This window comes from Colletotrichum scovillei (genome assembly GCF_011075155.1).
Source record: "Colletotrichum scovillei strain TJNH1 chromosome Unknown Contig00006, whole genome shotgun sequence".
NCBI lineage: Eukaryota > Fungi > Ascomycota > Sordariomycetes > Glomerellales > Glomerellaceae > Colletotrichum > Colletotrichum scovillei.
In genome coordinates this window covers 3,679,765-3,707,114 of record NW_023336264.1, presented here as the reverse complement: position 1 = coordinate 3,707,114, position 27,350 = coordinate 3,679,765, and the positions used below count along the sequence as shown (strand labels likewise).

The window sequence follows — 27,350 nt, the reverse complement described above, 5'->3', positions numbered from 1 at the left end:
TGTCTTTATCTCTCACACCCCCCGGCTCAGTGGAACGCAATTGTGGGTCATAGCTTTGCTGGCTCTAAACGCCGCTAAACGCGATACGCGCCGAAAAAAAACGCGGCAAACGCAGACCAGCTCCATCCTAGTTCTCCACTTGGCTCTTGTCTGCCTCATGGTTTCCTTCTTGGAGTTTCCTTTCGCGAACCCGACATGACGTCGGTCTCTTTCCCTCCCAGCAGACCCGACAGGAAGCTATCGCCATTCGGAGGCACATCGACCGGTGTTTTTGGAAGTCGGCCTGACGCGAGCAAAAACCCTTTCGGCCTCAATGGGGCGGGTGCCGGCGGTGGGCAGCGGTCGACACGCAACTTGAATAACCAGCCTCCCGATATGACGACTCCTGCGACAAAGCGGAAGGGCGTCAACCCGTTCGACGGCGCCAGCTCAGACGATAACCGACGACGAAAAAACACGAAGGGCGATTCACAAGGCGACTGGAAGAAGAAGGGTCCCAAGTCGCAAGGCGCGAAGCCAAATGGCGCGAAGGCGCCGAAAGGGTTTGGAACCACCCAGTCGCGCGGTGGTTTCGGCACCCAAAACAACAACAATCACAGCTCGGGATCTACCGACTACGAAACGGACGATGCGAACGGCGAATTGAATGGCGACGGCACTGCGTACTCCGATAAAATCTTCTCGCAACTTCGACAGGATGGAATCGCACCGCCAAAATGGCCGTCCGATCCAGGAAATACGTCGTCCAAGGCCGCGATGGCCAAGTTCAGGGAAGAATACAAGACATATCGCGATCGGGCTAGGACGTCATTGATGCGCGCCGGCTTGATTGACGACCCCGATAAGCCAAAGCGGCTGGAAGACGCGATTGACTTCAAAGGCATCTGCGACGCGATGTGCCCCGACTTTGAGAAGATTACTCGCATCACCGAATTCGACGTTCAGTCCGCCGAAAAGGACCCCCGAACCACTTTTGCCAACACATCAAAGATGGTCAAGAAACTGGCGCGTTCCGCAGCTGGCCAGGAGGCTCCGCTGCCAATGGATGTTAGATCCACGGCCGCCCTCAGGAGGACGCTCGACTACCTCATCGACGACCTCTTACCGATCGACGACAAGTTACCCTCTTCGCATGGTTTTCTGTGGGATAGGACACGTGCGATTCGCAGGGACTTCATCTTTCATTCGACAATGTCTCCTGAGGAGATGAAGGACCAGGTTTACTGTCTCGAGACAATTGCCAGATTTCACGTTACAGCTTTACATTTGCTTTCTCAGGAAGGATTTGCGCCGGAAGACTTCTCTGAACAACAAGAAATTGAGCAACTGGGCAAGGCATTGCTTTCACTTATGTTTGCCTACGACGATTGCAAGCCGCAAGGCGTTGTGTGCGAAAACGAGGCCGAGTTCAGGGCGTATCATTTGCTTTTCAGCGCAAACACTCCCAATATCCTCGATAACGTGCAAAAAGAATGGGGGGATTCTCGCTTCTGGACCGAATCCGATACCATCAGAACAGCTGTCTCACTCGTCGAGAGTCTGCAGAGCGCAGAGGACTTTCACGGTCCTTTGGGCTCGGGCCCGTCCATGGCAACATCGGGTGCACACCTCACTTACTTTAGAATCCTCCAAAGCCGAGAAGTGTCTTATACAATGGCATGTTTTGCAGAGATCCACTTAGGTCAGCTGCGCCGCTCAGTTCTTCGCTCTCTGAAGAAGGCGTACACCAGACCGCGACACGGGGCGAAAGATATTACGCCCTCTTCGCTAAACCGATTTCTTCACTTCGACACAGAAGACCAGGCGATTGAGTTTGTCGAGCAGCATGGCCTCAGCTTCTCAAATGGACAAGGACCAGCGGGCGAACCCATACGCTATCTGGATACCTCACAACGCATGACATGGCCGAGAATCCATCACAGTTTCTCTCAGAGATTGGTTGAGAGAAAACGAGGCTCCCGTAGTCTTCCTGAGATCATCCACCGCACAATTGCCGACGAATCCACGGGCGCTGGCCAGCAAGCTCCTACAGGATTTTCGACGGGACCAGCTTCATTCAAGCCGCCTCCACAGCAGGCTCCTTTTGGAAGCCACTCAACAACGAACGCAGACTCTCCTTTTTTCAAGTTGCCTTCTTCAGCACCCCAAGTAGGCACCTCGACGGGACTCACGGGTACGCCGTCTTTCGACAAAGGTAAAGAATCTTCCACACACTACCCATATCGCTGTAGCCTCTTGCCTACCAACACCGTTGTCGACGTCAAGTTCATTGCGACTCTCCTCCGCCGGACCATTTCTCTTCAGTCAAGATCGAACGTCACAGTGCCAGATTCCAGACGTGGCAATTCTTGTTGCGGCTGATCAACTGGCGGCCGTTTCAGAGGTGGAGAGGCGCTCAAACAACAATCGCAATCAGGACGAGATGACTAGCAATGAATTGTCATTGGCACAAGACGAAGAGGGTAGGCATAGCCAAGCCGGATATCTGCTAACATTGTGTCCCACAGCAACCGAAGGCCACAAGCCTACAACGAGTTCCAGCCCGTTTGGAAACCCTTTCTCGACAGCTTCATCACCATTCACTGGTGCATCTTCTGTTCAGCAAGGCGGCTCGGCCTCGTCATCATCATCAACAGCAGCGCCAGTTACGAATCCATTTGCCGCGAAGACAAGCCCTTTTGGCAAGCCAAACGTGGCAGCCGAAAGCGCGACGCCTAGCAGCAACCCATTCGGGTCGTTAAACCAACCTAATGGCACTTCCCAACCCAAAGCTCCGAGTATCCCGGCATTCCCTTCTCCGGCCTTCGGCACCGGCGCACAACCCAAAGCGCAGGAGCAAGCGCAGCCAGCTGCGTCGACAGGTGGCTCTCCGGCCATCACCGTCACTCCGCCCACGCCAAAGTTCCCATTGCCAACGTCAGCCACAGCCGCAGAGTCGTCAACGCCTTTCAAATTCCCATCAAATACTGGCGTGCAGTCCGCGACTCCGAACGCTCCGAGCAGCCCTTTCCAGCCAACTCCGAAATCATCTGCGACACCACAGCTACCCTCCTTCTCGGCAGGTGCGGCGGCTCCCGCTCAGCCAGAAAAGCCTTTTACAACATTTCAACCTCCACCTAATCAGCCGCCCAGCCTTGATCCTACTACGGCAGCTCCATCAATCCTCTCTCAGACACCCACTAGCTCTACAGCCAGCTCAGGGCAATCCCCATTGCCTTCCTTCAACTTCCAAGGGGTTAGTTCGGAAGCCGTGAAGCCAGCGCCCTCGCCTCAGCAGAGCTTCCCTCCAGCTGTCACCTCCCCCGTACCAACTGCAGCTTCACCACTCGCCCAGGCGAAACCTCCTCAAGCTCCACCCGTGAAACAGCGGTCCAAGCAAGATGTCATGGCCGACTTCGCGAAATGGTTCGTTACAGGTGACAACGGGCTCATACAAGAGTTCGAGAAGTACATGGTTGAACAGCTCGTCTCGGCCGCTTTTGAACAGCATCACAGGGAGGAAGAGGAAAGGAAACGAAGGGAGGAGGAAGAGAGAGATCTGGCAGAAGCACGGAAATTCCAGGTCTACAACCTTTCCGTCAAGTACTTCTATCGATGGAGGGAAATCGCTAGAAACCTTCGCCTCACCAAGCTTCGCAGACAAGAAAGGGAGGAGTACCGAAGGGCTCAGCGGGAACAACGGGAGGAAGAGATCAGGCAGAGGAAGAAGGCGGCTAAAGTTGCCGAGGCAAAGAAAAGGGCTTTGGAGAGGAATGGTTTCGACCCTGTCGAGGAATTCAGAGAGCTCCTTCAGCTCAGAAAAGACGGCACACAAGCCGACTTGCAAGCCGAAGCAGAGGCTTTGCTAGCGACCGGCATTCTGTCAGGCGTCTCGGACGAACGAGTCGCAGCCGCCAATGTCATCAGGGCCCCAGCGACGATGGAATCACCTGCGACGAACACGCCTTTACCTCGATCTCGCTCGTCAACAGCCTTATCGCAGTCGACTACGGGTGCTAAGCCCCGCGGCGCGAAAACGCGGGCCATACGGGAAGAGTTTGGCAAGAGCGCTACCAATTTCCGACGATCACTGCCTCCCATGTCAGCACACTCCTCATCATCACGACTGTCTTCAGAGCCGCAGAAGCGCGTTAGCAAGGTGTCTGATCGCTGGCGTCTGAAGGCGATGGGGCTCGTCACGATGCCCGACGGAACAGCGCTGCCGGAGACCATCGCAAACGAGATGCGGTACAATGGGAAACGATATGCAGGGCTCGGGTCATTCGGCTTGGACAGCACCGAGCGACGCCGGAGCGTCTCTGCGGATCTCAACCACGCAGCCGAGGCCCGATTACGCTTTTCGCAGTCGCTCAACGGTGGCAGTGGCAGCGGCAGTGGCAGCGCTGCAGCCGTGCCGCAAGTCAACGGGATCTCGCCGCTTAGTAAGAGGAAACGGGGTCTCGATGACGACGACAACGAGGTTGCTGTCGCGGACGAAGCCGTCACACGCGTCAAGAAGCGACCGTCGAGCAATGTGGATATTGACAGGATACTTCGGGAGGCGAGGGAGAACCTGGAGTCGTTGAGGAGTTCGAGGATCGAGCTTGACGAAGGGGCGGATTGGTTCAGGGAACAGAACGAGATGATGCACGCGGAGGAGGCGAGCAGGGCTAGCTCGCCGTGGGGGAAAAGCGGTCATCGGTGAAAGGGACGGGGTCACGTACGATATGCATCAGCATTGGCGTTTTCAAGGCTTTAGTTTCTTGGGCGTGGAGTATGAAGGGCAACTCTTTTTTTTTCCCCTCCTAGTAGTTCTCGTCTTTGTAAAGGTTCACAAAAAACAACACGGGCTACGAATACCCATAGAAGAGACTTGTTTGGATTACTCTGTTTTCACGTAAATGAGCGTAAATGAGAAGTGCATGCATGGTCACGAGTGATTTTATGAAGTGAAGTTGAGAGATGTATGTGTGGGATTGGTATTATTGTCTGGTATTGGGTATGATGAACCTCGTGTGCTCCGGTGTCCTCTTACTCCGTCATCTTGTAGATGTACTCCTAAACGCCACTCGCTACCGACTGTGATTTTAAACAAATGAGATCATAAGGGGAATCCCTTGGACAGCTTAAAAATACGACAACTATCTCTTCTTATGCGGAGGCGGCGGCGGGAACGCCACCTGGATCTTGTAGCTCTCTACGGGGCTGCCTCCCAACGAGGTAACCCTCTTCGGCAACGGCCGCGCCAGGTCCCGCACGATACCGGGGATGGTCTTGGACGCGTCCGATACCAACGGGGCCGGCGGTGAGGACTCGGTGTGGATGTGCCGATTATGCGCGGGCGCAGGCGCGGGCCAGCCGGCCTGGCTTAGCAAGGGGCTCGCCGTCGTGCCGGAGGTCGGGGAGGCGTAGGTGGTGGACGGACTAAAGGTCGTCGCATTGCCCATTGACGGGGTAGAATAGCCGTGTTCTGAGGGGACGTAGGGTCTAAAGGATAGGAGGGGCGCGGCGGAGGTTGTTGATGTTGGGGTGGCGTACTCGTCTTGCGGGGAGGCCATGTTGTATTTCGGGGAGTGTGCTTTTACGGGGATGATGGGGAGGCTTGTGGTGATGTTTGCGAGGGTGAAGGGTTCCTTTTGCGAGGGCTTCTTGTCGGTGTAGGGGATGTGGTCTGCGGCTGTGAAAGAGGTGATGGAGTTGTGTGGCATCCAGAGGCTGGGTTTGGATACGGGACTAGGGGCCATGTCTTGCTGTTGCTGTTGCTGATGCATGGACTCGTAGTAATGCTTTTCGTTTTGCGCCTCTTCCTCCTCGACGGAGAAGAAGTTTGGTTCCTTTGGCGTGAGATGCGTCTGGCAGCGGAAGGAGAGAGATGAGGCTGGGCGGTGGCCCTTTGCGCGACGAGAGAGCTCCGGGTTGATGCCGCGGCCTTGTCTGCGCGCCCTGCGCTTGCGGCACTGGATGAAGGTGCAGCCGGCAGCCAGGAGGAGTGCCACGATGGCGCCTATGACGATGCCCACGATGGCCGTCATGGGAAGGGTGGGAGTTTTAGCTTTGTCGGCATCTGCTGCATCCTTCGGGTCGACGACGGTGATGATGCCCTTTGTGAAGACGGTGTCGTTGAGACCGACTAGTGTGCCTGGGTTTGGTCTCTGCTGGCAGCCTGCTCCGAGGGCAACGAGATCTATGCAGTATGTTAGTGATGTGTCTACAGGGATGATGTTGACCAAGTTGTTACATACAGTTTGAGAGATAGTAGTGTTCACCACCCGCTCTTACACACGACAGGCACTTGTCGTAGGCTGAGCCTAGCATGGCACCGCCATCCGCATCGCAATATGCGTACTGTGATGATTTTGTTGGGTCCAATTCGCCGTCTGTGAGAGCAGCCTCTAACGCGCCACACGCCGTGGACGTCTGGCAGGGGTTGGAGCCTACGCCGGTGGCATTGGGGTACCCAAAGATGCAGTAGTCGAAAGAGTACCTCATGTTGTCTGTTGGTGTTGGTCAGCACCCCTGGTCCTCAAGTGTGATTGCTGTAAGACTTACACAGAAACCAGTCTTGATCGTTCTCACTGCCCTGAACAAAGGTGCTGTCCTGAAGACAGCTCAAACACTGCTGATATTTCTGTCCGGCGGCCCCTGTCTTGTAATCGTCATCTACACAAGTAATGTCCTTTCCCTTGGTGTTGGACGAGTTGGGGTCCGAGGCATCGAGGCCGTCGGAGTCCAGACAGAAGGATGCACATGGCGAGTTGGGCGTAACTTGGAGTGCTGATACACAGGCCGGTACGATTGTGGTGAGGAGAAGGAGGGCGGATCGAGCGGCCATTGTGAGCTGCGGCCGGGTTGACAGGGATTAAGGAGTGTAGTTGAAGTAGAGCAGAGCAAAGACTCCAGAGCCTTGCAAAGTGTAATTAGGTTAAAGATAGTAGAATAGAGAGTTGATATCTCGAGAGATGGGTATTAGATATCGCCCAGACAAGCCAAGAACACAAACGAAACAATTGCACACACAAAAAGTCGGAATAAGCTCAACGAGAAAGAAACTGGTTCTAAAGTCAAGATGGGAGAGCAAGGTGATATATCTCGCAGAAGACGCCGATCCCATCTCCACCATTCACTCGAGCAGGGGGCGGGGGGGCCATCTGCAGCTGCAGGAACAGGATGGTCTGGAATGGTAAGGTGATGGTCTGGAGTCACCTGCAGCTCGCAGGGCTCATAAGAAAGTATCCCAAAAGTATGGGGAAAGATACACAGTAAGAGGTACGGCGTAGCAGGCATCTGGCAAACGCAGCCAGATAGAGTAGAGAGCGGCGTCCCAAGCCGGAGACGGGCCCGTCGTCCTGCCGCCCATCTGCTCGACCACGGTTCGAGATGGGTGTCGGCGTCGGCAGAGGGTGTGGTGATGTCGGATCGAGGCGGCCAATAATAGGCCTGCGCAGGTTCCCGAGGATTACGGTTATGAAGTGATGGAGGGGGCGGGGAGTTGGGTGAGCACTCTGGACTCGAGCAGTCGTACAGAACTGGACTCCATAGACGCCGTTTGCCGACAACATGAGAGTATTGTCTTGCCGTCGGGAAAGCTCGTCAGGTGAACAGGCGATGAGGAAGACGGCAGAGCGCTAAAGACTTCCCAGCACTTGCAGGACGGTGTGCGGCGCGACACCTCAGGGCGGCAGCTTGTTGGTCTGCGGTGATGTGGATTTGGTTAGCGGCCGCTGGACGATGCGCCATCTCTCCATCTGCCCCCAATATGGTGGTGCAAGCGATCGATAGTGTGATTTTTTCCCCTGACGATTTTGCGCGTATATGTGCCCGCGTGTGCCCGCGTGTGCCCGCGAGTGTGCTTGTGCCTGTGCCTGGCGTTGGTGGGATGCATTGTGCAATGTTAGTGATGATGGCGGGCGGCTGCGAGATGCACCCATGGCATGGGCCATGAGAGTTGGGGGCAGGAATGGCAGGAATCATGGTGCCAATGGGAACACGGCGTTTGGCGATTGATCTGGTTGGTCAGGTCTGTTCTGTTGGAGTGTTGGCGTCTTACCACGAAAGTGTGAGTGACAGTCAGCGAAGCCCGGCGCTTACACTACATCTAGCAGTGGCAGTTGGTTCCTGTCTTGCCTGCCACTCCTCCTACGCTGTCTCCCACTGTTGGTTCTCTTTGGCTCCTTCCATCGGGGCATTTACATTCTCCACTAAAAGCCGTGAGCTCGGCCCAGCCGGTTCCACAGCGGGACCCCAGTGGACAAAGTGGGGTCCGGCCAAGGTACCGCGGTACTTGGCTTGTCGCTCGTTGGCGATCAGTTCTGGGTCTCGTCAATGCTCTTTCCCTTTTCTCTCACTCTCTTCTCCATCACTTTACGGAGGAAGCATCTCTCCCTTTTGCATCCTTGGTCCCGTCAGCCTTCAGCCACAATACACACCACCCCGGTCGCTTTTCCAATCTCAATGCCTTTACGGAAACCATCCAAATCCCGGCCTGTCTATGTTGAGAGTTCCCTTTTTGGTTGACAACCCTTTTACCAGACGTCTGCTATTAGGGGGGTTGTTAAGCACGCCGCACCCAGTTCCGCATGGGTTCCCTGCTGGCATGAGCTTCTTTTCCTCGGACTCCCTTTACACCCCTGGCAAAACTCTGTTGTCACCTTGTCTTGTCTTACTGAGCCGAACTTTTTTACCTCTGAAAGCTTGTCACTGTTGCATCACTGAGGTGTTCGAGTGCTTTTCTGAATACGGATTCATGGGAGTTCGTGATTCGTATATCTCACCAAAACTAGAAACTAAAAGGAAAACCCAAATATCTTGTATTCTCGCCTTCGATTCCGATTCACCCGTCATCGTGCGACGTGGCTTCCGTCCATTCCGACTACCTGGGTGTGGTGTAACACCCTTTGTCTTGTTCTCTCTCTCTCTCCTGTGTGTGTCTCTCTCTCTCTTCTCTCGTTTGTCTCATAAAACGGGTGTGTGTTCAAAGCTCCAGTCGCTATGTCGATGTGATCCAAACGCCCGCAGATGAGAAGAAACACGCCCCAAAAACAAAAATCCAAAAACCCGGATTAGACTTCCGGCTGTGCATGCATTCTCGCATTCCCTCTCTTGCATCGCTGAAATATGTCCAAACGCTTTTTTCGTTGCCGGCTGTTGATCCCTCAACGAACCAGAACCGGCATGCATCAAATATGATTACTGTTGTCATTAATCGCCTCCTTCTCCTTCTCAGGCCGTCTCTTTTGTTTCATGCCTTTGCTCATCTCTTTAACTGATGATGACATCTCTGCCGGTAACCGAATAGCTCGTCTGATACATGCACCGCTGAGGCGAAGTCTCGGGACAGTTGCCGTGAAACAGCATCTGCCCGCCCCCAGCGACGCTCGTCGCGCCGCCGGGCGCCGTGAGGTTGAAGTCGCCCGTCTTGAGCAGCATCCTCGACGGCCGCTGGTAGGGGCCCTTGATGTTCCTGCTGGTCGCGTAGTTGACGTTGTAATTGTTCGAGTTGAAGCAGAAGCTGCTGAAGAACAGGATATACAGCCCGTCCTCGGTGCGCACCAGGTCCGGCGCCTCCACCAGCGGTCCGTCGGCCGCCGTCCGGCTGAGGATCTGCACCGGGTCGCCGACTTTGCTGATGCCGTCCGCCTCGACCTCCTGGAGCATGATGGGCGTGTCCACGAGCGGCTCGACGCCGTTGTTGCAGTCGCCTCCGTTGCCGACGTTGTTGCCGTCCACCTTGTACACCACGTAGCGCTTCTTGGTCGGCTCGTCGTAGTACCCGGCAGCGTCGATGGCGCCCCCCTGGTCGAACGGACACACCCACGGCTCCGAAGTCGGCTTGTAAGGGCCCGTGACGATATCAGAAATGCCCACGCCGATGCAGTGCCGTCCGCCGCCGTCCTTGACTTCGCCAGAGTAGTACATGATGAAGCTGCCGTTGTCGAGCCTCCGCACGTCGGGCGCCCAGGTGTTGGACCCCGTGGCCCAGCCGACGTTGGGGAGGGCATCGTTGTCGAGGAGCTCCCACGAGCCGGAGATCTGCGTGGCTTTCGCGACCTGGATGTTCTTACCGTTGCCGTTGGTGGCGAAGGAGTACCAGAGCCCGTCGTCACCCTGGACGAGGGCCGGGTCTGGGAAGTCGGTGTTGATCTTGGGCGTGAGGACCTTGTCGTCTCGGCCGACGACGTAGAGGGCGTCTACTGGTGCGCCGAGAACGGGTTGGAAAGCTCCTAGACTGAAGATACCTGCTGCGAGGAGGGCATATTGCCGTAGTGATGTTGTTGAAAGCATTGTAAACATGTGTATCTCTTTATCTCTCTCGCTCTGGGGTATAATAGATATTGACAATTATGTATAAGAGGGGGGTATGATATAAACAAGGCACAAAACGGTGCAAAACAGATGTCGAACTAGACCAAAGACCTCGCGTCCAAGAACAAGATAGTCTTTTTCCTGGGCTGGTAATGAGAAGGGGTCTTTCTGCGTGTGGTAGGTAGGGTGTCTGGGTTGTTTGTACTCTTTGAGGGAAGAAATTGGAGCAGGTCTATTAGAATCCAATTACTGAGTACACATTACTTGATCATAAGCAAAGTGCTGCCGTCATGAGTGTCATAGCGAACTTCGAGAAGGAAAACGGTTTCGAGGATCGTACGGACGAAGGGCCCTTCTTGTAGTCAAACAAAACAAGAGCACATACACATACAAGCTACAGCTACAACAGTTTACACCCCGAAGAAGAGACTGACAAGTTTGATGCGTGCGCGAGTGTGTGTGGGTATAGGTGTGTAAGAGGACGAACCCGCCCCCTTCCCCCTTGGCCGGAAACATGTACCATTGGGAAATCTTTTTCCTTGCTCTAAGCTTGCGCCCAGCTCTCAGCTATGCAGGAATGAGATTATCACTGCAAATGCGTGTGGAGAGAGAGAGATCGTTGAGGGAAGCTCCAGCAAGTAGCAGGAGGAGGATACCTCTCACGGATTGTGGTGGGCTCTGTTCCATGGCACGTCAAAGCAGATGATGCTTGAAACAGGTGGGCCGGGGTGTCGTCAAAGTGCGTGGCAGCTTCTCACACTTGCGCCCTTCTCTCACTCCTCGACCGGATACCCGAAGCTAGAACTTCTCTCCCGGCATTAAGATCCCTTCTTCCTATTTTCCCTGCTTGGAAGATCAATTTTTACACTCGTAGGGCTCGGCGCGCGTCAGATGGGCTCCGTCGGGGTGGTCAGATAGCATCCTGTTAGGCTTCCTCCCCACGATAATCCAATAGTGCTCACCTTTTTTGTACATCAATTCTCCTAGTCCACGTTAAGGTAGAAAATTTGCCCAGATCGGAGAAAAAAAAAAAGGATTTGCATAGCATGCATAGGATTCCGGCACCCATCTTCCGCCCCATTCCTCTAGAGCGCAGCCACATAAGAGACTGTACCCTTGATATAGAGTTAATCCTTGTTGTTCCCGACTCCCGCGTCGTCATGGGCAGGAAAGGAGGCTCTTGGGGGGACTTGGGTCGGGTTCAGACCGCGGTGCCACACAGGATGTACTTTGGTCGACCGGGATGACGGTAGTGGCTCTCTCCCAAGTCGACGGACGGTGACCGGGGGTTGAGGGATGGGTAAGTTCTGTAGGTCCACGGGGAGATCTTCCACTGGCGGTGTCGGCGCCCCGCTGATCGGGCATGGGCGAAGCAGGGCGTGAGGGATGAGGCGCAACAGGAACCGGCATTCATTGATCCTGGAGGCCGGGGGGCACGGGGGCTGTGAAGGGGGGGGAATGATTTGCATCCATACTTGGTCCCAATACACGTGCCTAGAAGACTTCAAGACGTCGAGGAAACGACGAAAAAAGAGAGGACAAGACACCAAAAAAGGCGGGGGTGACGTGCTGCCACGAGTGCCATCTCAGGGGAGCATTGAGAAGGATCCGCACCTCCAGTAATTATACCCGGTCACGGTATTCTTGGTTGCATTATACCCAATTCTACGAGGCATCAAGGAGGGTCAGTGGCAGTTGCTGCTGTTTCCTTGGTTGGCCAAGGCATGTGGTCTGAGACATGCTTGGTGACAATGCTTCCTTGTACTTTTTCCCTTCCCCTTCATGGTTGATAGGCAGATAGTGTGATAGGGTAGGGAACCCGTCTTCGGACGAAGGACGGAACACGTATATTGGCGCTGTTTATGACTGAGATTCCCAAACAAAACTCGTTCGGACGAGATCCACGTTGGTCCGGGACCCGAACTGTGCTGCAGTCTGAAATCCCGCTGGGATGCTGCCGGGAGTACGTAAGTCCCTACCCAGCGTTTTGCGTGTGCCTTTGTTTCAACACCCTTTGCTCAACAACTCCTGATATGTTTGCGATAACGTCGAGACAGTGACAGCCTCTGGTTAAAACGTGAACTGATGCGACAGTAGTAGTCGTCACTTTTGCTTTCCGTATAGGACCTATCTACTCCTATCCAGCCAGTACGCACTATGTTCAGAGACAGAAAAATTCAGAGCCAAACGCCACTTGCCAAAGCCATTTTTTTATGATACAACAGCCAACCACCGACCATTGCCAACAAACACATGGTATCTTAGCCAATCGAGGTGAGGAAACTCGCAGGAGCTTACTCGCTGTCGTCATCGTCGTCAGCACCACCCTTGGCTGCCTTCTTCGCGGCCTTGGCCGCCTTCTTCTCAGCCTTCCGACGCTTGCGCTCCGCCTTCTCGTCGCGTGTCTCGCCCTCGTGCTTCTTGCGTTTCTTGGACTCGCCATCATCCTCGGCATTGGCAGGGGTGACTGCGGCGGGAGTAGCTGTCGTAGACTCCACCGCCTTTTGGGGAGTGGCCGGAGCCGCCGCTGCAGGAGCAGCCTCACCAGCAGGAGCTCCGAAGTCCTTGTACTCCGACACCCACTTGGCGGGAGTGGCCTCGTTGGGGCGGCCGTACTTGTCGAGCTTGCCGTCGGCCTTCATCTTCTTCTTCTCGGAGGCGAGGGGACCAAGACCCCATCTTCTGGGGTACAAGTCGCGCTCCATGATGCATCTCTTGACCTTGGCAACAACGCCGTGATCTGTTTTTCATTAGTCAAAAGAATCATAAGGTTGCAATGGGAAGAGAGAAATCTTACCGCATGTCGACATCTCGACGGTGGACATCTGAGCAATGCCGAGGGCGATGGCCTCACCCTTGGTGGTCATGAGAACGACCTCATCGTGAACCTCAATTTCGGACTCTAGAAAAGCGGATCAGCATGTCAATCATATGTGACATCGTGGGGTTGACAACTCACCGTATCTCAGAAGACCGGGAAGCATAAGCTTAGCACCGTAGCAGACAGCGTTGACCTGTGAGGTACGTCAATATCAGATGCAACGGCGATTCATGTGTTTAACGTGACTGAGACATTGTCCGCAAAGTCGCATCGGGCCGTGAGGGGTTTGGAGAGAGGGGTTGCAATGGATTACTTACAGCGCTGTCCTTGACCACAACACGCTTGTAGCCAGTGAGAAGAGTCTCCAGGGGAGAGATGACCTTGCGCAGGTAAGACTCATCCCTGGTGTTGTCCATGGTCCACTGAGCATCAAGCACGTCGTGCAGAGTAACCATCTCCTTGCTCTCGCCCATGGCACCAGAGCGCACTCTTCGGAGCTCCTGCATGTGGCCACCAACACCGAGCAACAGACCCTAATCCATGTAAGCAATCAGAACAAGGCTGAATTAACGACAATCAATGTGACGTACGAGATGGACGCAGAGGGTACGGATGTAGGTTCCAGCTTCGCAAGAAACCCAGAAGACACCGAGGTGGCGATCCTGTGATTGAGACACGGTCAGCAGTCGTTTCCTAATGTTGTAGCAGATCGACGTACATTGTCGAACTCGATGAGCTTGCTCTCGTGAATGGTACGGATACGCAGCTGACGCTTGACGGCAGAGATCAAAGGAGGGCGCTGGAAGAGGGCACCAGTCAAAGCTGCATCGCGAGTCAGAATACTTTCGGCAGTTGCGACGGGGTTTCTTGAATCAACTCACTCTCGAGAGCGCGGGCGAACTGGACCTTGCCGCCGGGCAGCTTGTCGTGAAGGCGAATGACGGCAACATACTCCTTACCAGCAGACTGCTGGGACTTGACGAGTCTGGTAGCACGGTCGACGCTGGAAAATTTCGTCAGTTGCAATTCTCCCTCATGGAATGCTCCATTAGATTTTGGTGGGTTGCTGCTCACCAAACAATCAAGCAACCTGAGAAAGTTAGCAAAACACGTTCGAGACAGTTATGTGGGAACGCGACTCACCAGTGACCTTGGGATCAAGGGTACCGCTGTGACCAGTCTTCTCAACGCTGCACAACAGAAAAACATGGTTAGCGATGTTCTCCCGACAAAACCCAGAATGTTCTGAAAGATAAGCGAATGCCCCTCAAAATCGTTCGATCGCGTGTTTTCTCGGTTGACAGACGGCAACGGCAGTATCCGCAGTCCCAAGACGTCGCAGTCTCATGGTGGTCCGGGCAAACGAGTTCCGACGATTGCTTCGCGAGGCATGCCTTCCCATGGCAATTCACGTCTTTCCCAACATGACATGCTAGTCGCTGTTGCCATATGTCCGTGTAGGCCGTGACCATCGGATCGCAATGTCGTGGGAAGTTTTTCACCGGCAAGTCCCCGACCGCATCGTGTGGAGCCATCTGCAAAATGCGTCTTGTCGCCGTGGGAACTCGCTGACCAGGTGCCACCATTGATGCCAGATTTTGATGCTGGGCATTGCCGCAGAGAGATTCGTCTTCGATGTCGGGAGCTAATCGTACGATCGGGCGCGGGGCATTGCATTCACGAACACAACAACGAAGGGGTGGGAATTGCATACCGAAGGATACGCTTGACCCAAGCGACAACCTCGTGGGAACTGGGCTATGCGATAGTTAGCACGCTTGAATAGACATATAGAGTATCGCGACTACGGAGACATACGTTGGAGGGCTTGTCAAGGTTGATGACACCGGAAGAGATGTAGGACTTGATGTCTCTCTTCAGAGGGCTGCATCCTGCCGGAATGGGGGTGAAGTGACCCGTCCGGACGAGAACTGCAAGAAGCCTGGTCAGTCATTTGTTTGTGATGCTGTTGACGAGCGGTTGCTCCATATCCAAGAAGAGGGAGAAAACTTGCGCTTGTCGTAGTTCTTGAGCAACAGAGGCCAGCTGCTCGTATCCAGGTGAGGGACAGAGGCCTGGGGCTTGATGGCGAACTCCTCCTCCTCGCCGTGCTTGACAATTTCCATGGCCATTGTTTCCGAATTGGACCGAAACCGACAAAGGCGTGTCAGGTGCAATGGGTGTCTGACGTTGGCTCGTGAACGTCGGAATGGAAGGTCTCGTGGTGTTGGAGGACTTGAAGCTTCCCAATCCAAATTTTTTTTCTCTGGCTGTGGGGTGGAAGCTGCCAAAAAAATCCGTCTGGATCCACAATGTGGCGCGGTGTTGCCATTGAGCGAATACGATTGGTCACGCTTTAATGCCTAGCCACACAGCGGACGCGCCTTGCACCGTTCCGCCTTCCTCAGCCAGGGACCGGCCGTCTTGCAAGAAAACTTGGAAGGAAAGAACAGCCAAAGAAAGTGGCTTGTTATCGTTATCAACGACACCTCCACAAGGGTCATGGGACGAATGACGACAGGCTCTTGAGAATCACAATCACTCACACCCACCACTCGTATCATTCAAACATCCATCATCACAGTGGATTTCTGATATTATCTCAGATGTATTGCCAGTAGACTGGCCTAGGCCTATGCTGCTATTAAGCCTTCAAAGCTGATGCTAATCAATCGGTATCGCCGACTCCTAACTCCCGCTAAAACAAACAAATACTAGATGCAGGAGCGACACGTTCCATTCCACGATACCTTCGGTACCATTTACGTTGCGCATCAGAGGGCATATCCTCTCCGCAGATCCTCCTCTGTCAGACCGTGGTAGGCCGCCGGGTTGTGTTCAGCGTACACCGTGTGCGCCGGCTGCTGGACATTGGGTGGGCTTGGGTACCTCTGTCGGGCGTCCCACTCAGGCTCAACATCTCTCATCTCGTACGACTCGGATCGCTCTTTTCCTTTCGAGTCATTCCACCTCTGCTCTTGATTATCTCCTCCGAACGCGAGACCAATCTCTTGAGGTTGCCTTTGGGGGTTCGCGTCGTTTACCGGCCATTGCATGGCAGGTGCCTCGGCACCGCTCACTGGGCTGTTGTACTGAGAAGAGTATGGAGAGAAGTATCTCGTGTACGGTTGCTCCCCATTGGCACTCATCGGTGAGTCGTCCCATCCACGAGAAGGCCCTTGGCTCTGCGGTGAGGCGTCCCAGGTTCGCAAGGGCTTCTGGCTGAGGGGAGTACCGCCGATGCCACTGGTATTCAGCGGCGTTGGCCATCCGGACCGACCGCCGCCACTCTGCTGTTTCATTTCAAGCGTCTTCAAGAATGCTCTACGTCTCCTCTTCCCGTTCCACACGATGCAGAAACCTGCAACGACAAGCAGGAGGACAACGCCTCCGATCGCAATGCCGACCTTGCCGCCGAGACTGATGGGGCCGCTGTTGTAGTCTGAGACGTACGTATTTGTCGGCGTAGGCTCCGTGATGTTGACTCGAGTTTTCGAGAATGGAGACCCGTCAACAGAGATTGTAGTGCCGGGCACAGGTTTTTGCTGGCAGCCCGCGTCTAGGATGGTAAGAACTAGGGGTTTGTCAGTCAACCGCTAACACCAGGGTCGTTGCGATACACACAGTTGTTGATAAAGTTATTGTTTCCTGCACGGAGACACGATGAACAGCTGGCGACCTGGTTATGATCCCAGACATCACAATACTCAAACTCGGTAACGTTGGAAGCCAGATCACTGTAGGTGATTGCCTTTTGCAGTGGCTCGCACGCAGTCCTATTCGATGGTTATTAAATATCACAGCTTACGGAGTCATTGCTAGACATACCTTGTGAGACATGGGCTCGATCCGACATTGGGGTTGTCTGGATATCCAAAAGTACAGTACGAAATGGCGTATCGCAAATTATCTACACCGACAAGGTCAGCTTCCTCTCCAGCCTGGAGCCTAGATAATGCACATACACAATGCCCATTGCGTATCTGTCTCGTTGGTGCTGGTCGCAAAGTCACTGGTCAACTCGCAAGACACACATTGCTGATAGACAGAACCGGCGCTGCTGGAGTACGAGTGCTCGTCGCATACAACGTCGTTTTTGGTCGTCGCATCGAGTACGTTGCCGCATAGTGTCTGGCAAGGTGAACCAGTCGCCACGTGGATAGCCGATACCTGGCTGAGGGCAAGGCCTAGCACAAGGGCACCCGTCGTGGGACGCATTTTGGAAAGAAAAAGCGAGGGTGGTTATGATACTGGAGTTCACCGGTGGGACCGAAGTATCGCTAACGGGGCAGGCTGCCGCAACGCACGAAAGAGCTTTGCTCGGAAGTCAATCGCTGAGGGCGAAGATGCCTGTCTTACATGCCTGCGGGGGGGCGAACGGGGTCTGACAGGGCTTTTGTGGGAAACTTGAGTCTGGCGATATGGTCGCTGAGATACTAGCACGACTAGCTCTAGGAACGCTTCCGATGTGACGAGACGTGATGAGAGATCGCGAGCTATGCGAAACCACGCCTCATATGTGTTTCGGTGTTTGCAAGAGAGAAGGTGGAGGAAGTGTGATTGTGACGAGAGGTGGCAGGTTGGCGCGAGGGACCCATCCGTTCGTTCACTTGGATGGAGCACGACTGCATCTGCATCTTGTTGGCTGCTCAGCGCTGTTGGTGTAGAGTGTGATTGGGGTCCGAACGAAGAGGGACACGCAGGTTTGGGGTGGCACAGTTCGATGGCGGGATGGGCACCATAGTCTACCGGACATCGTACAGAACCTTGAGCGAGAGGGGGAATTGCCCATGGTCATCCATCCCTCTTCGGTTCTTCGCCAACGGCCCGCCCGCACTAACAAACTCACAGTACCTAGGATTGACTGAAAGACTGAGCTTTGGTTGTGCTGAGTGGCCAAAGGCAATACTCTCACCTGTTCACACCGCTGGCCCCGGCCGGGTAGAGTGGAGACTCGGGGACGGATCTCTTCGTCGTTGCTGGTCCTCCTAGCGCCGAGGTGGAAAGTGGCGTGCAGACAAACTACCTCCTCCCAGCCACTCACAATGCAGCCATCGCCCAATACGACAGTGCTAACATGCACGAATCCCTGTCCTATTTCACACCTCAGCACTCACTTCCAGTGCGGAATCGCCCATCCGGTCGCTTATTGGACATGGCTTGGCCTGCCTTTTTACCAGATGAGGCCCGTTGGACGGCCTAGCGCCCTGAAGGCACATAATTCTTGGCTATCCTGGTATAGCTGTGCTGTACAATCACCGACGACCAATATGTTGGAAGATGTGCCTGGAGGTTGCGGATGTCAAGTTCAGGAACAAGTCCGTCAAGCAAACACACGATACCCTCATGCATCTCAGCGGCGTCGAGCGCAATAATGCTGGTATTGACCTGATCATCGCCTCGTTCAAAAGCGATGTTGGTTCTCTCAGGATGGCGATATTTCCTATCCTGGCCTCTGCCGGGCGGTTAACCGTTGTTTCTTCCAAGCGCCGCTTCCGCAACCGCCATATCATGAGCTCGTGCCAGACTCTCGGGTCGTTGACTAGAGAACTTAGTACGTCAGACATTGATGAAGATTCACACTCAATAGGCACTCGGTAAGGCTCAATGGTTATTGATGCACACTAATATTGTTTGGTGACTGGCACCGGTGGTTCTTGGGCTAGTAAGGAGCAAGGAATTCAAGTTATTGTGAGGCCGTCATTTGATCTGGAATAATTACAAAAATGAATGATGGAAATCATTAGCTGTGCGCCGTCCGGGCGAGTGATATCTGCCAAACACCGTCTTAACACCGTACTGTTTTCAGGACCATCCCGTCATTATTCCCGCTTGTGATGTCCTCCGTCTTACCTCTTGACCCGGTTCATGCGTGCTCATTACTTGCCAAACTCCCCGCTAGAAAAGACTGAATGTTCAGGCAACGACAAAGGAAAGATGCCACACAGTTGCTGTACTCTGTACCGAAGACGAAAAGCCCGCGCTACGCCGCTACCTTTGCAATATCGGCTGTCTTCATTAGGTTTCTATCAATGCACCTTAGGTCGGCGAGGCCTGGAGAGAAGCCAGGAGAAACGGAGTGCCCATACTGAACGTCGTCTACCGGGCGAACGAAGATCATGGCTGTCGGCGTTTTGGGTTCAAAGAAAGGCGTGGAAGGGGACCGACTCGTCGTCGATACAGTTTCGACGGTCTCTGCCAACGAGTTCGCATCTCCAGACGTGGTTTCATCCGAAACCGACTTCTCCGTGTTCTGGCGGATGTACTCGTTCAAGAAATCAAACTTGTTGGCGCCAGGAGTTCGTGGAGGAAGAAAAGACACGGAGCTTGGAGATCCTAGATCCGGGGCTACGATTCTCCGAGGGACAATGATGTCGCCAATTCTGTTAGAATCAGAGGCGTCATGAAGTCCATGAACTGGACAACTAGGGGATCGAAATGAATCTATCCTTTCGAATGATGGTTGCGGAGTTTCTCTCGAGACGTTGGATGGCTTCGGCGCGGCGGACTCCCATCGGCGACTCTCGCGACGAATGACATCTGAAGTCTTCGATTCCGGCTGAGGAGTGCTAATGCTCGTGGCCGGCTTGCTGGTAGTGTATTTAGACGAGGGTTGTCTTCCACGGCTAACAGTACGAGACGACGGTCCGGGTTTGTATTGCTGGCTGGCAATCGGCGTCCTGGATCGATGACGACCTACCGGCGGCGTTTCTCGACTGCTAACATTTGCCGAACCGCTCCTGGCCCGGCGGCCTGTGGAGGATAGAGGCTGCGGAGTCGAAGGCTTCTGCGAGCTTGTGACCGAGGCGGATTGGGGACGAGTGGCTTCACTGTCAAGAATGCTCGGGCTTGCAACAATCATGATGGAGGAGAATTCCTTGGCAGATCGGTTTCGACTTTCACCCCGAGGCTTGGAAGGCGACCGTCGATCGGCCTGGACAGGTTCGTTATTAGGAGGACGGCTTCGACTTCGATTTGCGGACTCGGATCTCCGAGAAATCGCTTCCAGGTGGTTAGCGATCGCTGCAGCTTGATCCCGGTGAGCGAGGGCCGAATCGGAGCGGTCGCGGACTCTGGAACGACTTGCATGACGAGACTTGGGAGAGGAAGGGCGATCAGGGATCGAAGCCTCATGCGAAGACGTTACCGATAAGACTTGTCTGCCGCTTTTCGGTGCTTCTGGTGTTTCCGGAGGAGGCGACTTGAGCTTGCGAGACCGTGTTTCCTGCTGCGAGCCAGTCTCTTGTGCTTTCGTCGATGAGAAGTGTTCTTGTTTGACGGTGACTGAAGTGACAGCAGTACGAACTGTGTGAGAGGTGTGAGAGCGCCTATACGGGTCGTTCCAAGGGAGAGAATGAAAGTCTCGCTGGATTTCCTGGGGAGAATCTGGGGTTATCATCCGGCCTCGTGTCTCATTGACGCTTTTCGAAAGCATTTCCGGTGGACGCCAGAAGTACTGCGGCGACACAGGAGATCTAGCACTGTTGGGAGAATACTGGCTGAAAGCGGCTTCGGCGACTGAAACATGACCTCCGTATATACGCTTCTCTCCGTATCCACCTAGATACTCACTCAGAGGGTGAGCGCTGTCGGGATAGGGGGTACTCTCGGCTGGTGGTCTTCCATTGGAGACGACGGAGCGCTCGGACAGTACAGAGTGTACCGAATAAGCGGACCGACTACTGTCAGGAACTGGACTTCTGGAGTTGTCATCCGCCGAGAAAGAAGGGATAGTCAATTTCGGCCGGACTGACAAAGGCGTCGGGCTCGGAGCGGTAGGCGTGAGAAGAAGAAAGGCATCAGCACCCGGCGATTTTGACGGCAACCCATACGGACCAGCACTTCCGGGAATCTGGATCTGCGGTGGCTTTGTGCGCTTGGAAGGCAAAGCTACGTGCTTGGCGACAGAATCTTGGTGTTTACTTCGCCGCCTTTCGCCCGAGGATTGAGAAGAAGTGTCCTGGTCTCCGTTGGATGGAGGTTGTTGTGGTGAAGTTGGCGACAGCGATCCAAAGGGTGTGCCCGAGTCCCCGCCAGAGTCCCCATTCATTTGTAGTTCTCCATGCAAGACAGATGGCTTATCAACCTCTGGACGGTAGACGAGCTTTGCATATGGTGGGTTGTTGGTGTCGACAACCAACAGTTCCTTCTTCACGACCAAGCACGCCGTAAATCTTGACCTCACCATCCTGAATACCGATGACGGCACTGGTCCCAGCGTAGACAACCTCATCTTCGATTCCCGTGCGGTTGCAAAAAACGACAATGATTTCTTCGTGGCTTTCTGTCCGAATAAGAGGTTCCAAGCGCGTAACCCAATAGGTGAGGGTGTCCATGTCGGGTTCGTTGGGCATTCGGCTGAACATACGTCCATCCTCTCGGGTCATCCATGCCATGGAGACAATCACCAAGTTGGACTCGCATTCCGCAACGTGGAAGGCAAACTCGAACTCATGCCAAGGTGATTCAAATCGGTAAGGGCTTGAAAAAGTTAGTGGTGAAACACGATTGGGTTGTGTAACCTACTTCAAGTCCATGCCTAGTTGCCAATGATTAGCACAAGTTTTGTTCAAAGCAAGTCCATGGGATAATACTCACAGATACAGATGCCGATGGACGTGTTACCCAGGCCAGGCAAATAGCCATCGAAGAATCCGTCGCCTTCCAAAGCCCACGTCTCGTCCGTGTAGTAGAGAAAACTCTTGCGATAATTGGCAATCGTTTCGCCCTCTTCGTTGACAACAATAGCCGCATTGTAGTATTCGGGGCTCGTCGGCCAGTTTTGGGAGACGTCAACCTTCTCTGGATACCCGGCAAGGACTGTACAGTTGTACTTCAAGGCAGTTGTTCGAGCCCATAGTGAAGTAATACCGGAACCGGAATGTTCGAGGAAAGGCGAGATCTGTTGCAACGACTTGAAATTGTACCCTGAAGCTTGTTAGAAATCCGTAGCCGCCGGTCGTAAGCGCGTAAGAGAGCCACGTCTCCCTCTCTCAAAGACCATCTTCAACAAGCTTTGAGATGCCATAGCCAACCCAGGCTCATAAAACAACATACCTGAGAAAGCCAGCTCAGGCAACACAAGAAGATCGAGGTCGTCGGGGTTTGCCTTGTTCAAGACAGAATCGGCTCGGTTGAGGTTATTGTCGACATCTCCCACCTGGGGCGCAAACTGGAGGCACCCTATCCTCATCTTCAATCCGCAAGTCCCAGCGCAATGAGTCCACGATCCGGTCGAGTACTCCAACGGTTGATTCCACTCGACCACTCGCAGACTTCACCACAACTGGGAAAGGCGTCAGATGTTGCAATAACGGAAACATGCAAACGATGATATTAAGAGGAGAGGTAGAATCGAGCAAGACAAATGTTAGTTATCAAGAGAGAAATGGGTGTCTGAGGTGAACCAATTTGGTTAAAGGCTGCGTGGGGAGCAGCGACAATATGGGGGCAGCGGGGAAGGTTTTTGTGACGTGCGGTGTGACCATGCGGGCAATTTTCAGTTACATTGCAGACAGCAAGTGCCTGCCTCCTCCAAATGTTTCTTCCTCCTACGACTGGCCGGATAGGCCGTCTTGACAGTCAACGCGCGAAGCGTCAGTTAAGGGGTAATGCGTCGTGCATGCGTCCCTCTCATCACCCGTTGGCTGGTCTCACTATCAACGTTGCTGCTGCGATGCTCTCGTGGTCTTTCCCCGGCACATCGGTCTACTAGGTTGCCATTGAAGGAGCGACCAAATCCCAATGTCGTTAGGTTTGCACAACATGGCCAACAGGAGGAGGACGTTTGCCGCCGAAATCTCCAGGGGTCCCTCTGTAGCGCCTCAACTATTCGTCAACTCGATAGACACTCGGACCAGGCCAGTGAAATATAGCGCTAAAATGGGATATCCCTGCCTCTCGTACGCTTCTTTCGGCACGGCACACGCGCCAGTTCGTCCCAGTCCATCATGATGCAAACCCGTTGCCCAGTGGCTGGGAGCGTCCCGAAGAGATCAGAATCTCCATCTCCACACGGGAGCAACTTAGCCTCATGGTCTTTCGTCATGACCATACCCGCTTTTGTCGGGCTGTCTGTGGGCATTCGGGCAATCTCAGGGGTCCGGTTGGCTCCGAATCTGAGCCCCTTGCTGTGCCGCGTCCGTACATCCATCTTCTCATCCAGGTTGCTGGAACCTATCTAGTACTGATACAGCGCAGTTGTTCACAGTCAGCCCTAGCGCAGAGGCTTTGGCCGCTGTTCTGTCGTTACATTCGAGAATCGGCAAGGTCTGTCAGGAGACCGTTGTCAGAAGCAGAATCTGTTCGAAAATATGAGGGCCGTCGACGATATAAAGGCACATGCTCAGTTTTGGTGTTAGGGCGATAACTCAAACCACCAGATATACTGAAAGCAAAGGAGTTGTGTTGCGTCCATCTGAATAGACTTCACATGATTGGTCACCCGTCACTAGTCGAGTGTTGTGATGGCCAACTTCTCATCGACCGGAACCACTTGACGATGGTATTCTGAACATACTTCACCGCCTTTTTTGAAACTACTAACATGAATCCAACAAGATCTATGCGGAAAAATGTATGATCTTTAGCAAGAATCAACGTCATTGTCGGCCTTGCCAACAAGTGCTGTTTCGCGGGCTTGACACTATCGACCATTCCAACATCGTACCTCTGGCGGGAAACTCGTCGTTCTTATTCGCCAGACATGCGCTGCGCCCGAACAGGGCGAAGTCGCACACCAGAAAGCTCGCTCAGCTAGACGGCGCGTAGTCAGCCCATGGTGCCTCTTCGCTAGAGGCTGGGAACCCTCAGCACACAGTCGTGGAACTTTTGGATTCAACTTGGCTTTTGAAGACACAACGCTCATTCGTCCTCAACGCTGTGTCCTGAAACATAAGAACTCCCCTGCGGCAGGACTCAGGCTTTCCTCGCTATTCGCTTCGCTCTCTTTACTAACTTTTCGTCGCTCTTTGAGAAAAGCAGTGTTGGAGCGCACTCGCACCTTCGGAGGTTGCCCGGTGAGCTGCGGATGCAACACAACTAGACGCTGATATGACTTCATGATCACAAGTATGAGCTTGTCCATTCAAAGGTCTCAAGGAAACATGGTAGTATTAGCGTCTCCTTTCCCCCGACCCTGATCCTGATACTTGCTCGATTCCCATAACATACATCTTTACATATTCCACCCATTATGTTCTTCAGTACCACAGTCGTTGACTGTACTCCAGCCTATGCTCTGGTCAAAGACTCATCAAATGCTTCAGACATGTTGCCTAAGTCTAAGAGCACCTCGGACTGCTCTTAGCATAGGATACAGACATAATTACAAGGCACTTGGCTCCGTCTCTTAATACGGAGAGGCAGGTCTAGGTCCATTGTCACCCAGAATGATGTTTTTGCTAACATCGTTGAATCCATAGAATGCTCTCCTGTCATGGTGTACACTGCAGATCATGTCAGCTTCATTGGGGTCAGAGAAGGAGAGCTCAAATCTTACTTCATCAAGGTCATGACCGCCTCATCCGTAGTCTCGTTGTGACCCCAAGAAACCGTCCACCCACCGTAGCCACAGGCTGCGTCAGCGAAGCTCTTACCCAGGGGCACAGTTCCTTCAAAAAGGGCAATGATCAGGAGGCACTGTTCGGTCAAAGGACCACTCTGAATGCCGAATCTCATGATAAGTGCATCGCTGTAAGGGATTCCTCGGTTGAATTCATCTTCGCAATATTGTTAATAAGTTATACATCGGCCTGAAGCCAGCACAAACTCACATCTGATGAAGTCCTTAATCTTCCAGCTGGGAGCGTATGCCATCTCACTCTCTTCCTGGCTGGCCATGACCTCTCGCTTGGTGGAGAACGGATAATCGAAGACCTTAGACTGCTGCGGCGTCGCCGCCTCACCAGCCCACAGCTCTTCATCTCTGAAAGCGAAGAAAGACAGGAGCCTCCTCGGATCGTCGATGACCGTCAGCGTGATGAAGCCTTGCTCGTCCCAGCCGCCATTGATGGAATACTCGGGTGCGCTCGGGCACTTGAGGGACGAGAAGTCGGTCTGGTACGCGCGGAGTCCGCCGGCGGCGTCAATGTCAAAGTTGCAGTACTTGGGCACCTTGGCCGCGTCTTCGGAGATGAGGAAGTCGTAGCTGCACCGGCTCTGGTCCGCTGCGCAAGTGCGTCGGAAGTTCAGGAGGGTCCAGTCTTCCGGGTTCGGGGGCTGGGCGGGCTCGACCGGGACCGCAATGGTCCGGAAGGCGAGAGTAGCGAGGACGACGATGGCTGACTTGAAGCTCATTTTGATTTCTTCAACCTTGTGGATTGGATGCTGTTTTGTAGGTATGCCGTGTGATAATAGATCTCTGGATCAAAGTGAAGAGATGCCTTCCTCTTTTATAGCTTCGATATTGAGGGAGTTTGGACTATCGTAAGCCAGAGTCACCTCATACCCATCAACGGCCATGAAGTCAAAGTGTCTGACGAGAGAACTCCAGCTTGTTTCCCACCAGCAAAAGTTCTGACTGTGAAGCTTGACCCTTTCCAGTGTACGACACAAACGGTCGCTGTCTGATAGTCTATACGAGCCCGAAGCGGACAGAGGCACAAACATATCAAACTGGCCGAAGCAGCTCCGTCTTCCGAGCCTTAACGAGCCAGTCAGAGCGAACTCTATATAACATCAATCTGCCAAACATGGATTTCTCACCCTGACGGGAAGGGAGTCAATATGAAAATTGGGGTCTCGTGTCCCGGAAGAGCTTGAGATAAATTCCGTGCTATGGTCCCTTGGGCCCAGAACGGGTATTTGCCTTGTGTAAATGAAATTTGAATCTCCCAGAAGCAGTCTTGGCTCTCTAGCATCAGAAGAATCGTCTTGACTGTTTGGGATCCAGTGCAACAATTGATGATGCGCGTGGACGAAAGCCGATTTCACATCCTCCATGAGTACAAAGGGGCGTTGGGTGATGCCTAAGAAGCATGGCGACAGAAGCACAGGAATCTCATGCCAAATCGTACCTTTTGTGTGTAGCAAAATTGTGAGAGCCAGACAAGTCGGGCGGTCATGAACCAGGTTTGTGGTCGCACTGATTTGGCGACAAGATTGTGTCTTGGGACCAAAGCTGACCCTAAACAATCATGCAAGGACCCGATGAGAGTAACACGGCAGCCAGCCACGCGAAGTTGAAGCTTTTCCTGAAATCATATTCAGAATTACGCCCGGCTCCCCCTTCAGAGGAAAGTATCTGTCATGAGTTCCGATTTGTTGCTAGTAAGAGGGAACTCACACTTGGGTCGATAGACGCGACTCCCGTAGGTCTTTGATGAGTGAGGGCTGATAATCAGTGACGATTTCTCTGTGTCAAGAGAATAGAATAAGGTAGAGGCTGCACCCTATCTGGAACCTCATTCTATTCTCCATCGCGGGCATTGCGGACGACGGCCAATGAAGAGGAATGAGATATGTAGACATGTGCATATAAAGTTGGGTGCATCTATAAGTGAGTTCGTCGTGAGGGAGGCGAAGACGAGCAGGGAGTCGGCGTCCCTTATATACTTAGCGTCTTGCCTGATAATACGAGCACATAGTGACTGCTATGCATAGCGATTTCGACGTCCGATGAAAGAACGAACGCAATATCAGAATAGAGCAAGCTATCGACAATATTGCGCAGCGGACCTTCATAAAATTCGTCAACTTCAGTTGTTGTCGAAATGGAGGTGTTCGCGCACACCAGGCGGGAAGTTACCCCTCCATGCCCTCTCAACCATGGAAAGTGGACAGTGGTTGGCGCATGCAGCCACCATCACACTCGCTTCTATTCATGGACACCCGCCTGCAGGTGACAGCCATACAGAACGGTCCCAGGACGGCCCCCAAGCAAATGAGGGAAATCCGGGTGTAGTGGTTGCCACGATCCGCCGTCTTAATCAGCACGCCAGCCGACAGAGGTCGGTCGCATTGACTTCGTTCTCGCGGCAGCGGCACCAGGCTCGGGCGGGACGTTTTGCTGTCGTTGGCCGATAGACGCGTTGTTAATACATCGTGAATTATAATATGTGTTGGTTTGAAGGAAGCTTACTTACATACTCACTTACTCATGTGTATGAATCCTCCAAGCCATCGCAATCCTATTGTGAGAAATAAATAAGAGAAAGTAATCTGCGGGGAGTCAATCCTTCGCCGAAATCCCATCATCCCGAACATGCTGGATACTGAAGTTCTCTTTTGCCCAGGCTCGAAGGAGGAG

At 53.6% G+C, this 27,350-nt stretch overlaps 7 protein-coding genes across 7 annotated transcripts; 1 reads left to right on the top strand and 6 right to left on the bottom strand.

Annotated features, from left to right (window-relative positions):
* Positions 1-168: 168 nt before the first annotated feature.
* Positions 169-4,745, top strand: HER10_EVM0011699 (GANP/Nin1/mts3/eIF-3 p25 family protein). The gene is made up of 2 exons (XM_035481122.1): positions 169-2,194; positions 2,508-4,745. The coding sequence occupies exons 1-2, from the start codon at positions 196-198 to the stop codon at positions 4,682-4,684; spliced, it is 4,176 nt and encodes a 1,391-aa protein (XP_035333413.1). The 5' UTR covers positions 169-195; the 3' UTR covers positions 4,685-4,745.
* A 191-nt stretch (positions 4,746-4,936) lies between these two features.
* Positions 4,937-7,846, bottom strand: HER10_EVM0011918 (LPXTG-domain-containing protein). The gene is made up of 3 exons (XM_035481330.1): positions 6,529-7,846; positions 6,222-6,473; positions 4,937-6,163 (listed from the first exon to the last, which is right to left on the bottom strand). Exons 1-3 carry the CDS (start codon positions 6,809-6,811, stop codon positions 5,121-5,123), a joined length of 1,578 nt encoding a protein of 525 aa, XP_035333434.1. The 5' UTR covers positions 6,812-7,846; the 3' UTR covers positions 4,937-5,120.
* A 1,391-nt stretch (positions 7,847-9,237) lies between these two features.
* HER10_EVM0008535 (glycosyl hydrolase family 43) lies at positions 9,238-10,350 on the bottom strand (the record flags this gene model as incomplete). Its single annotated transcript, XM_035478052.1, has 1 exon — positions 9,238-10,350. Exon 1 carries the CDS (start codon positions 10,267-10,269, stop codon positions 9,238-9,240), a length of 1,032 nt encoding a protein of 343 aa, XP_035333009.1. The 5' UTR covers positions 10,270-10,350.
* Positions 10,351-12,575: 2,225 nt separating this feature from the next.
* On the bottom strand, positions 12,576-15,234 carry HER10_EVM0002171 (centromere/microtubule-binding protein cbf5; the record flags this gene model as incomplete). The annotated part of the gene is made up of 13 exons (XM_035471896.1): positions 12,576-12,782; positions 12,861-13,021; positions 13,079-13,183; positions 13,241-13,295; positions 13,420-13,635; positions 13,693-13,764; positions 13,821-13,924; positions 13,984-14,105; positions 14,177-14,192; positions 14,246-14,292; positions 14,817-14,860; positions 14,921-15,044; positions 15,077-15,234. The coding sequence occupies 13 exons, from the start codon at positions 15,232-15,234 to the stop codon at positions 12,576-12,578; spliced, it is 1,431 nt and encodes a 476-aa protein (XP_035332248.1).
* Positions 15,235-15,694: 460 nt separating this feature from the next.
* Positions 15,695-17,987, bottom strand: HER10_EVM0002578 (uncharacterized protein). Its single transcript, XM_035472284.1, has 4 exons — positions 17,068-17,987; positions 16,931-17,012; positions 16,727-16,878; positions 15,695-16,676 (listed from the first exon to the last, which is right to left on the bottom strand). The coding sequence occupies exons 1-4, from the start codon at positions 17,318-17,320 to the stop codon at positions 15,877-15,879; spliced, it is 1,287 nt and encodes a 428-aa protein (XP_035332295.1). The 5' UTR covers positions 17,321-17,987; the 3' UTR covers positions 15,695-15,876.
* A 727-nt stretch (positions 17,988-18,714) lies between these two features.
* HER10_EVM0012224 (N-terminal amidase) lies at positions 18,715-22,295 on the bottom strand (the record flags this gene model as incomplete). Its single annotated transcript, XM_035481622.1, has 5 exons — positions 18,715-21,251; positions 21,283-21,583; positions 21,629-21,641; positions 21,707-22,030; positions 22,160-22,295. The coding sequence occupies 5 exons, from the start codon at positions 22,293-22,295 to the stop codon at positions 19,086-19,088; spliced, it is 2,940 nt and encodes a 979-aa protein (XP_035333482.1). The 3' UTR covers positions 18,715-19,085.
* A 1,752-nt stretch (positions 22,296-24,047) lies between these two features.
* HER10_EVM0009190 (uncharacterized protein) lies at positions 24,048-26,739 on the bottom strand. The gene is made up of 3 exons (XM_035483086.1): positions 24,877-26,739; positions 24,603-24,822; positions 24,048-24,549 (listed from the first exon to the last, which is right to left on the bottom strand). Exons 1-3 carry the CDS (start codon positions 25,397-25,399, stop codon positions 24,453-24,455), a joined length of 840 nt encoding a protein of 279 aa, XP_035333085.1. The 5' UTR covers positions 25,400-26,739; the 3' UTR covers positions 24,048-24,452.
* Positions 26,740-27,350: the final 611 nt, after the last annotated feature.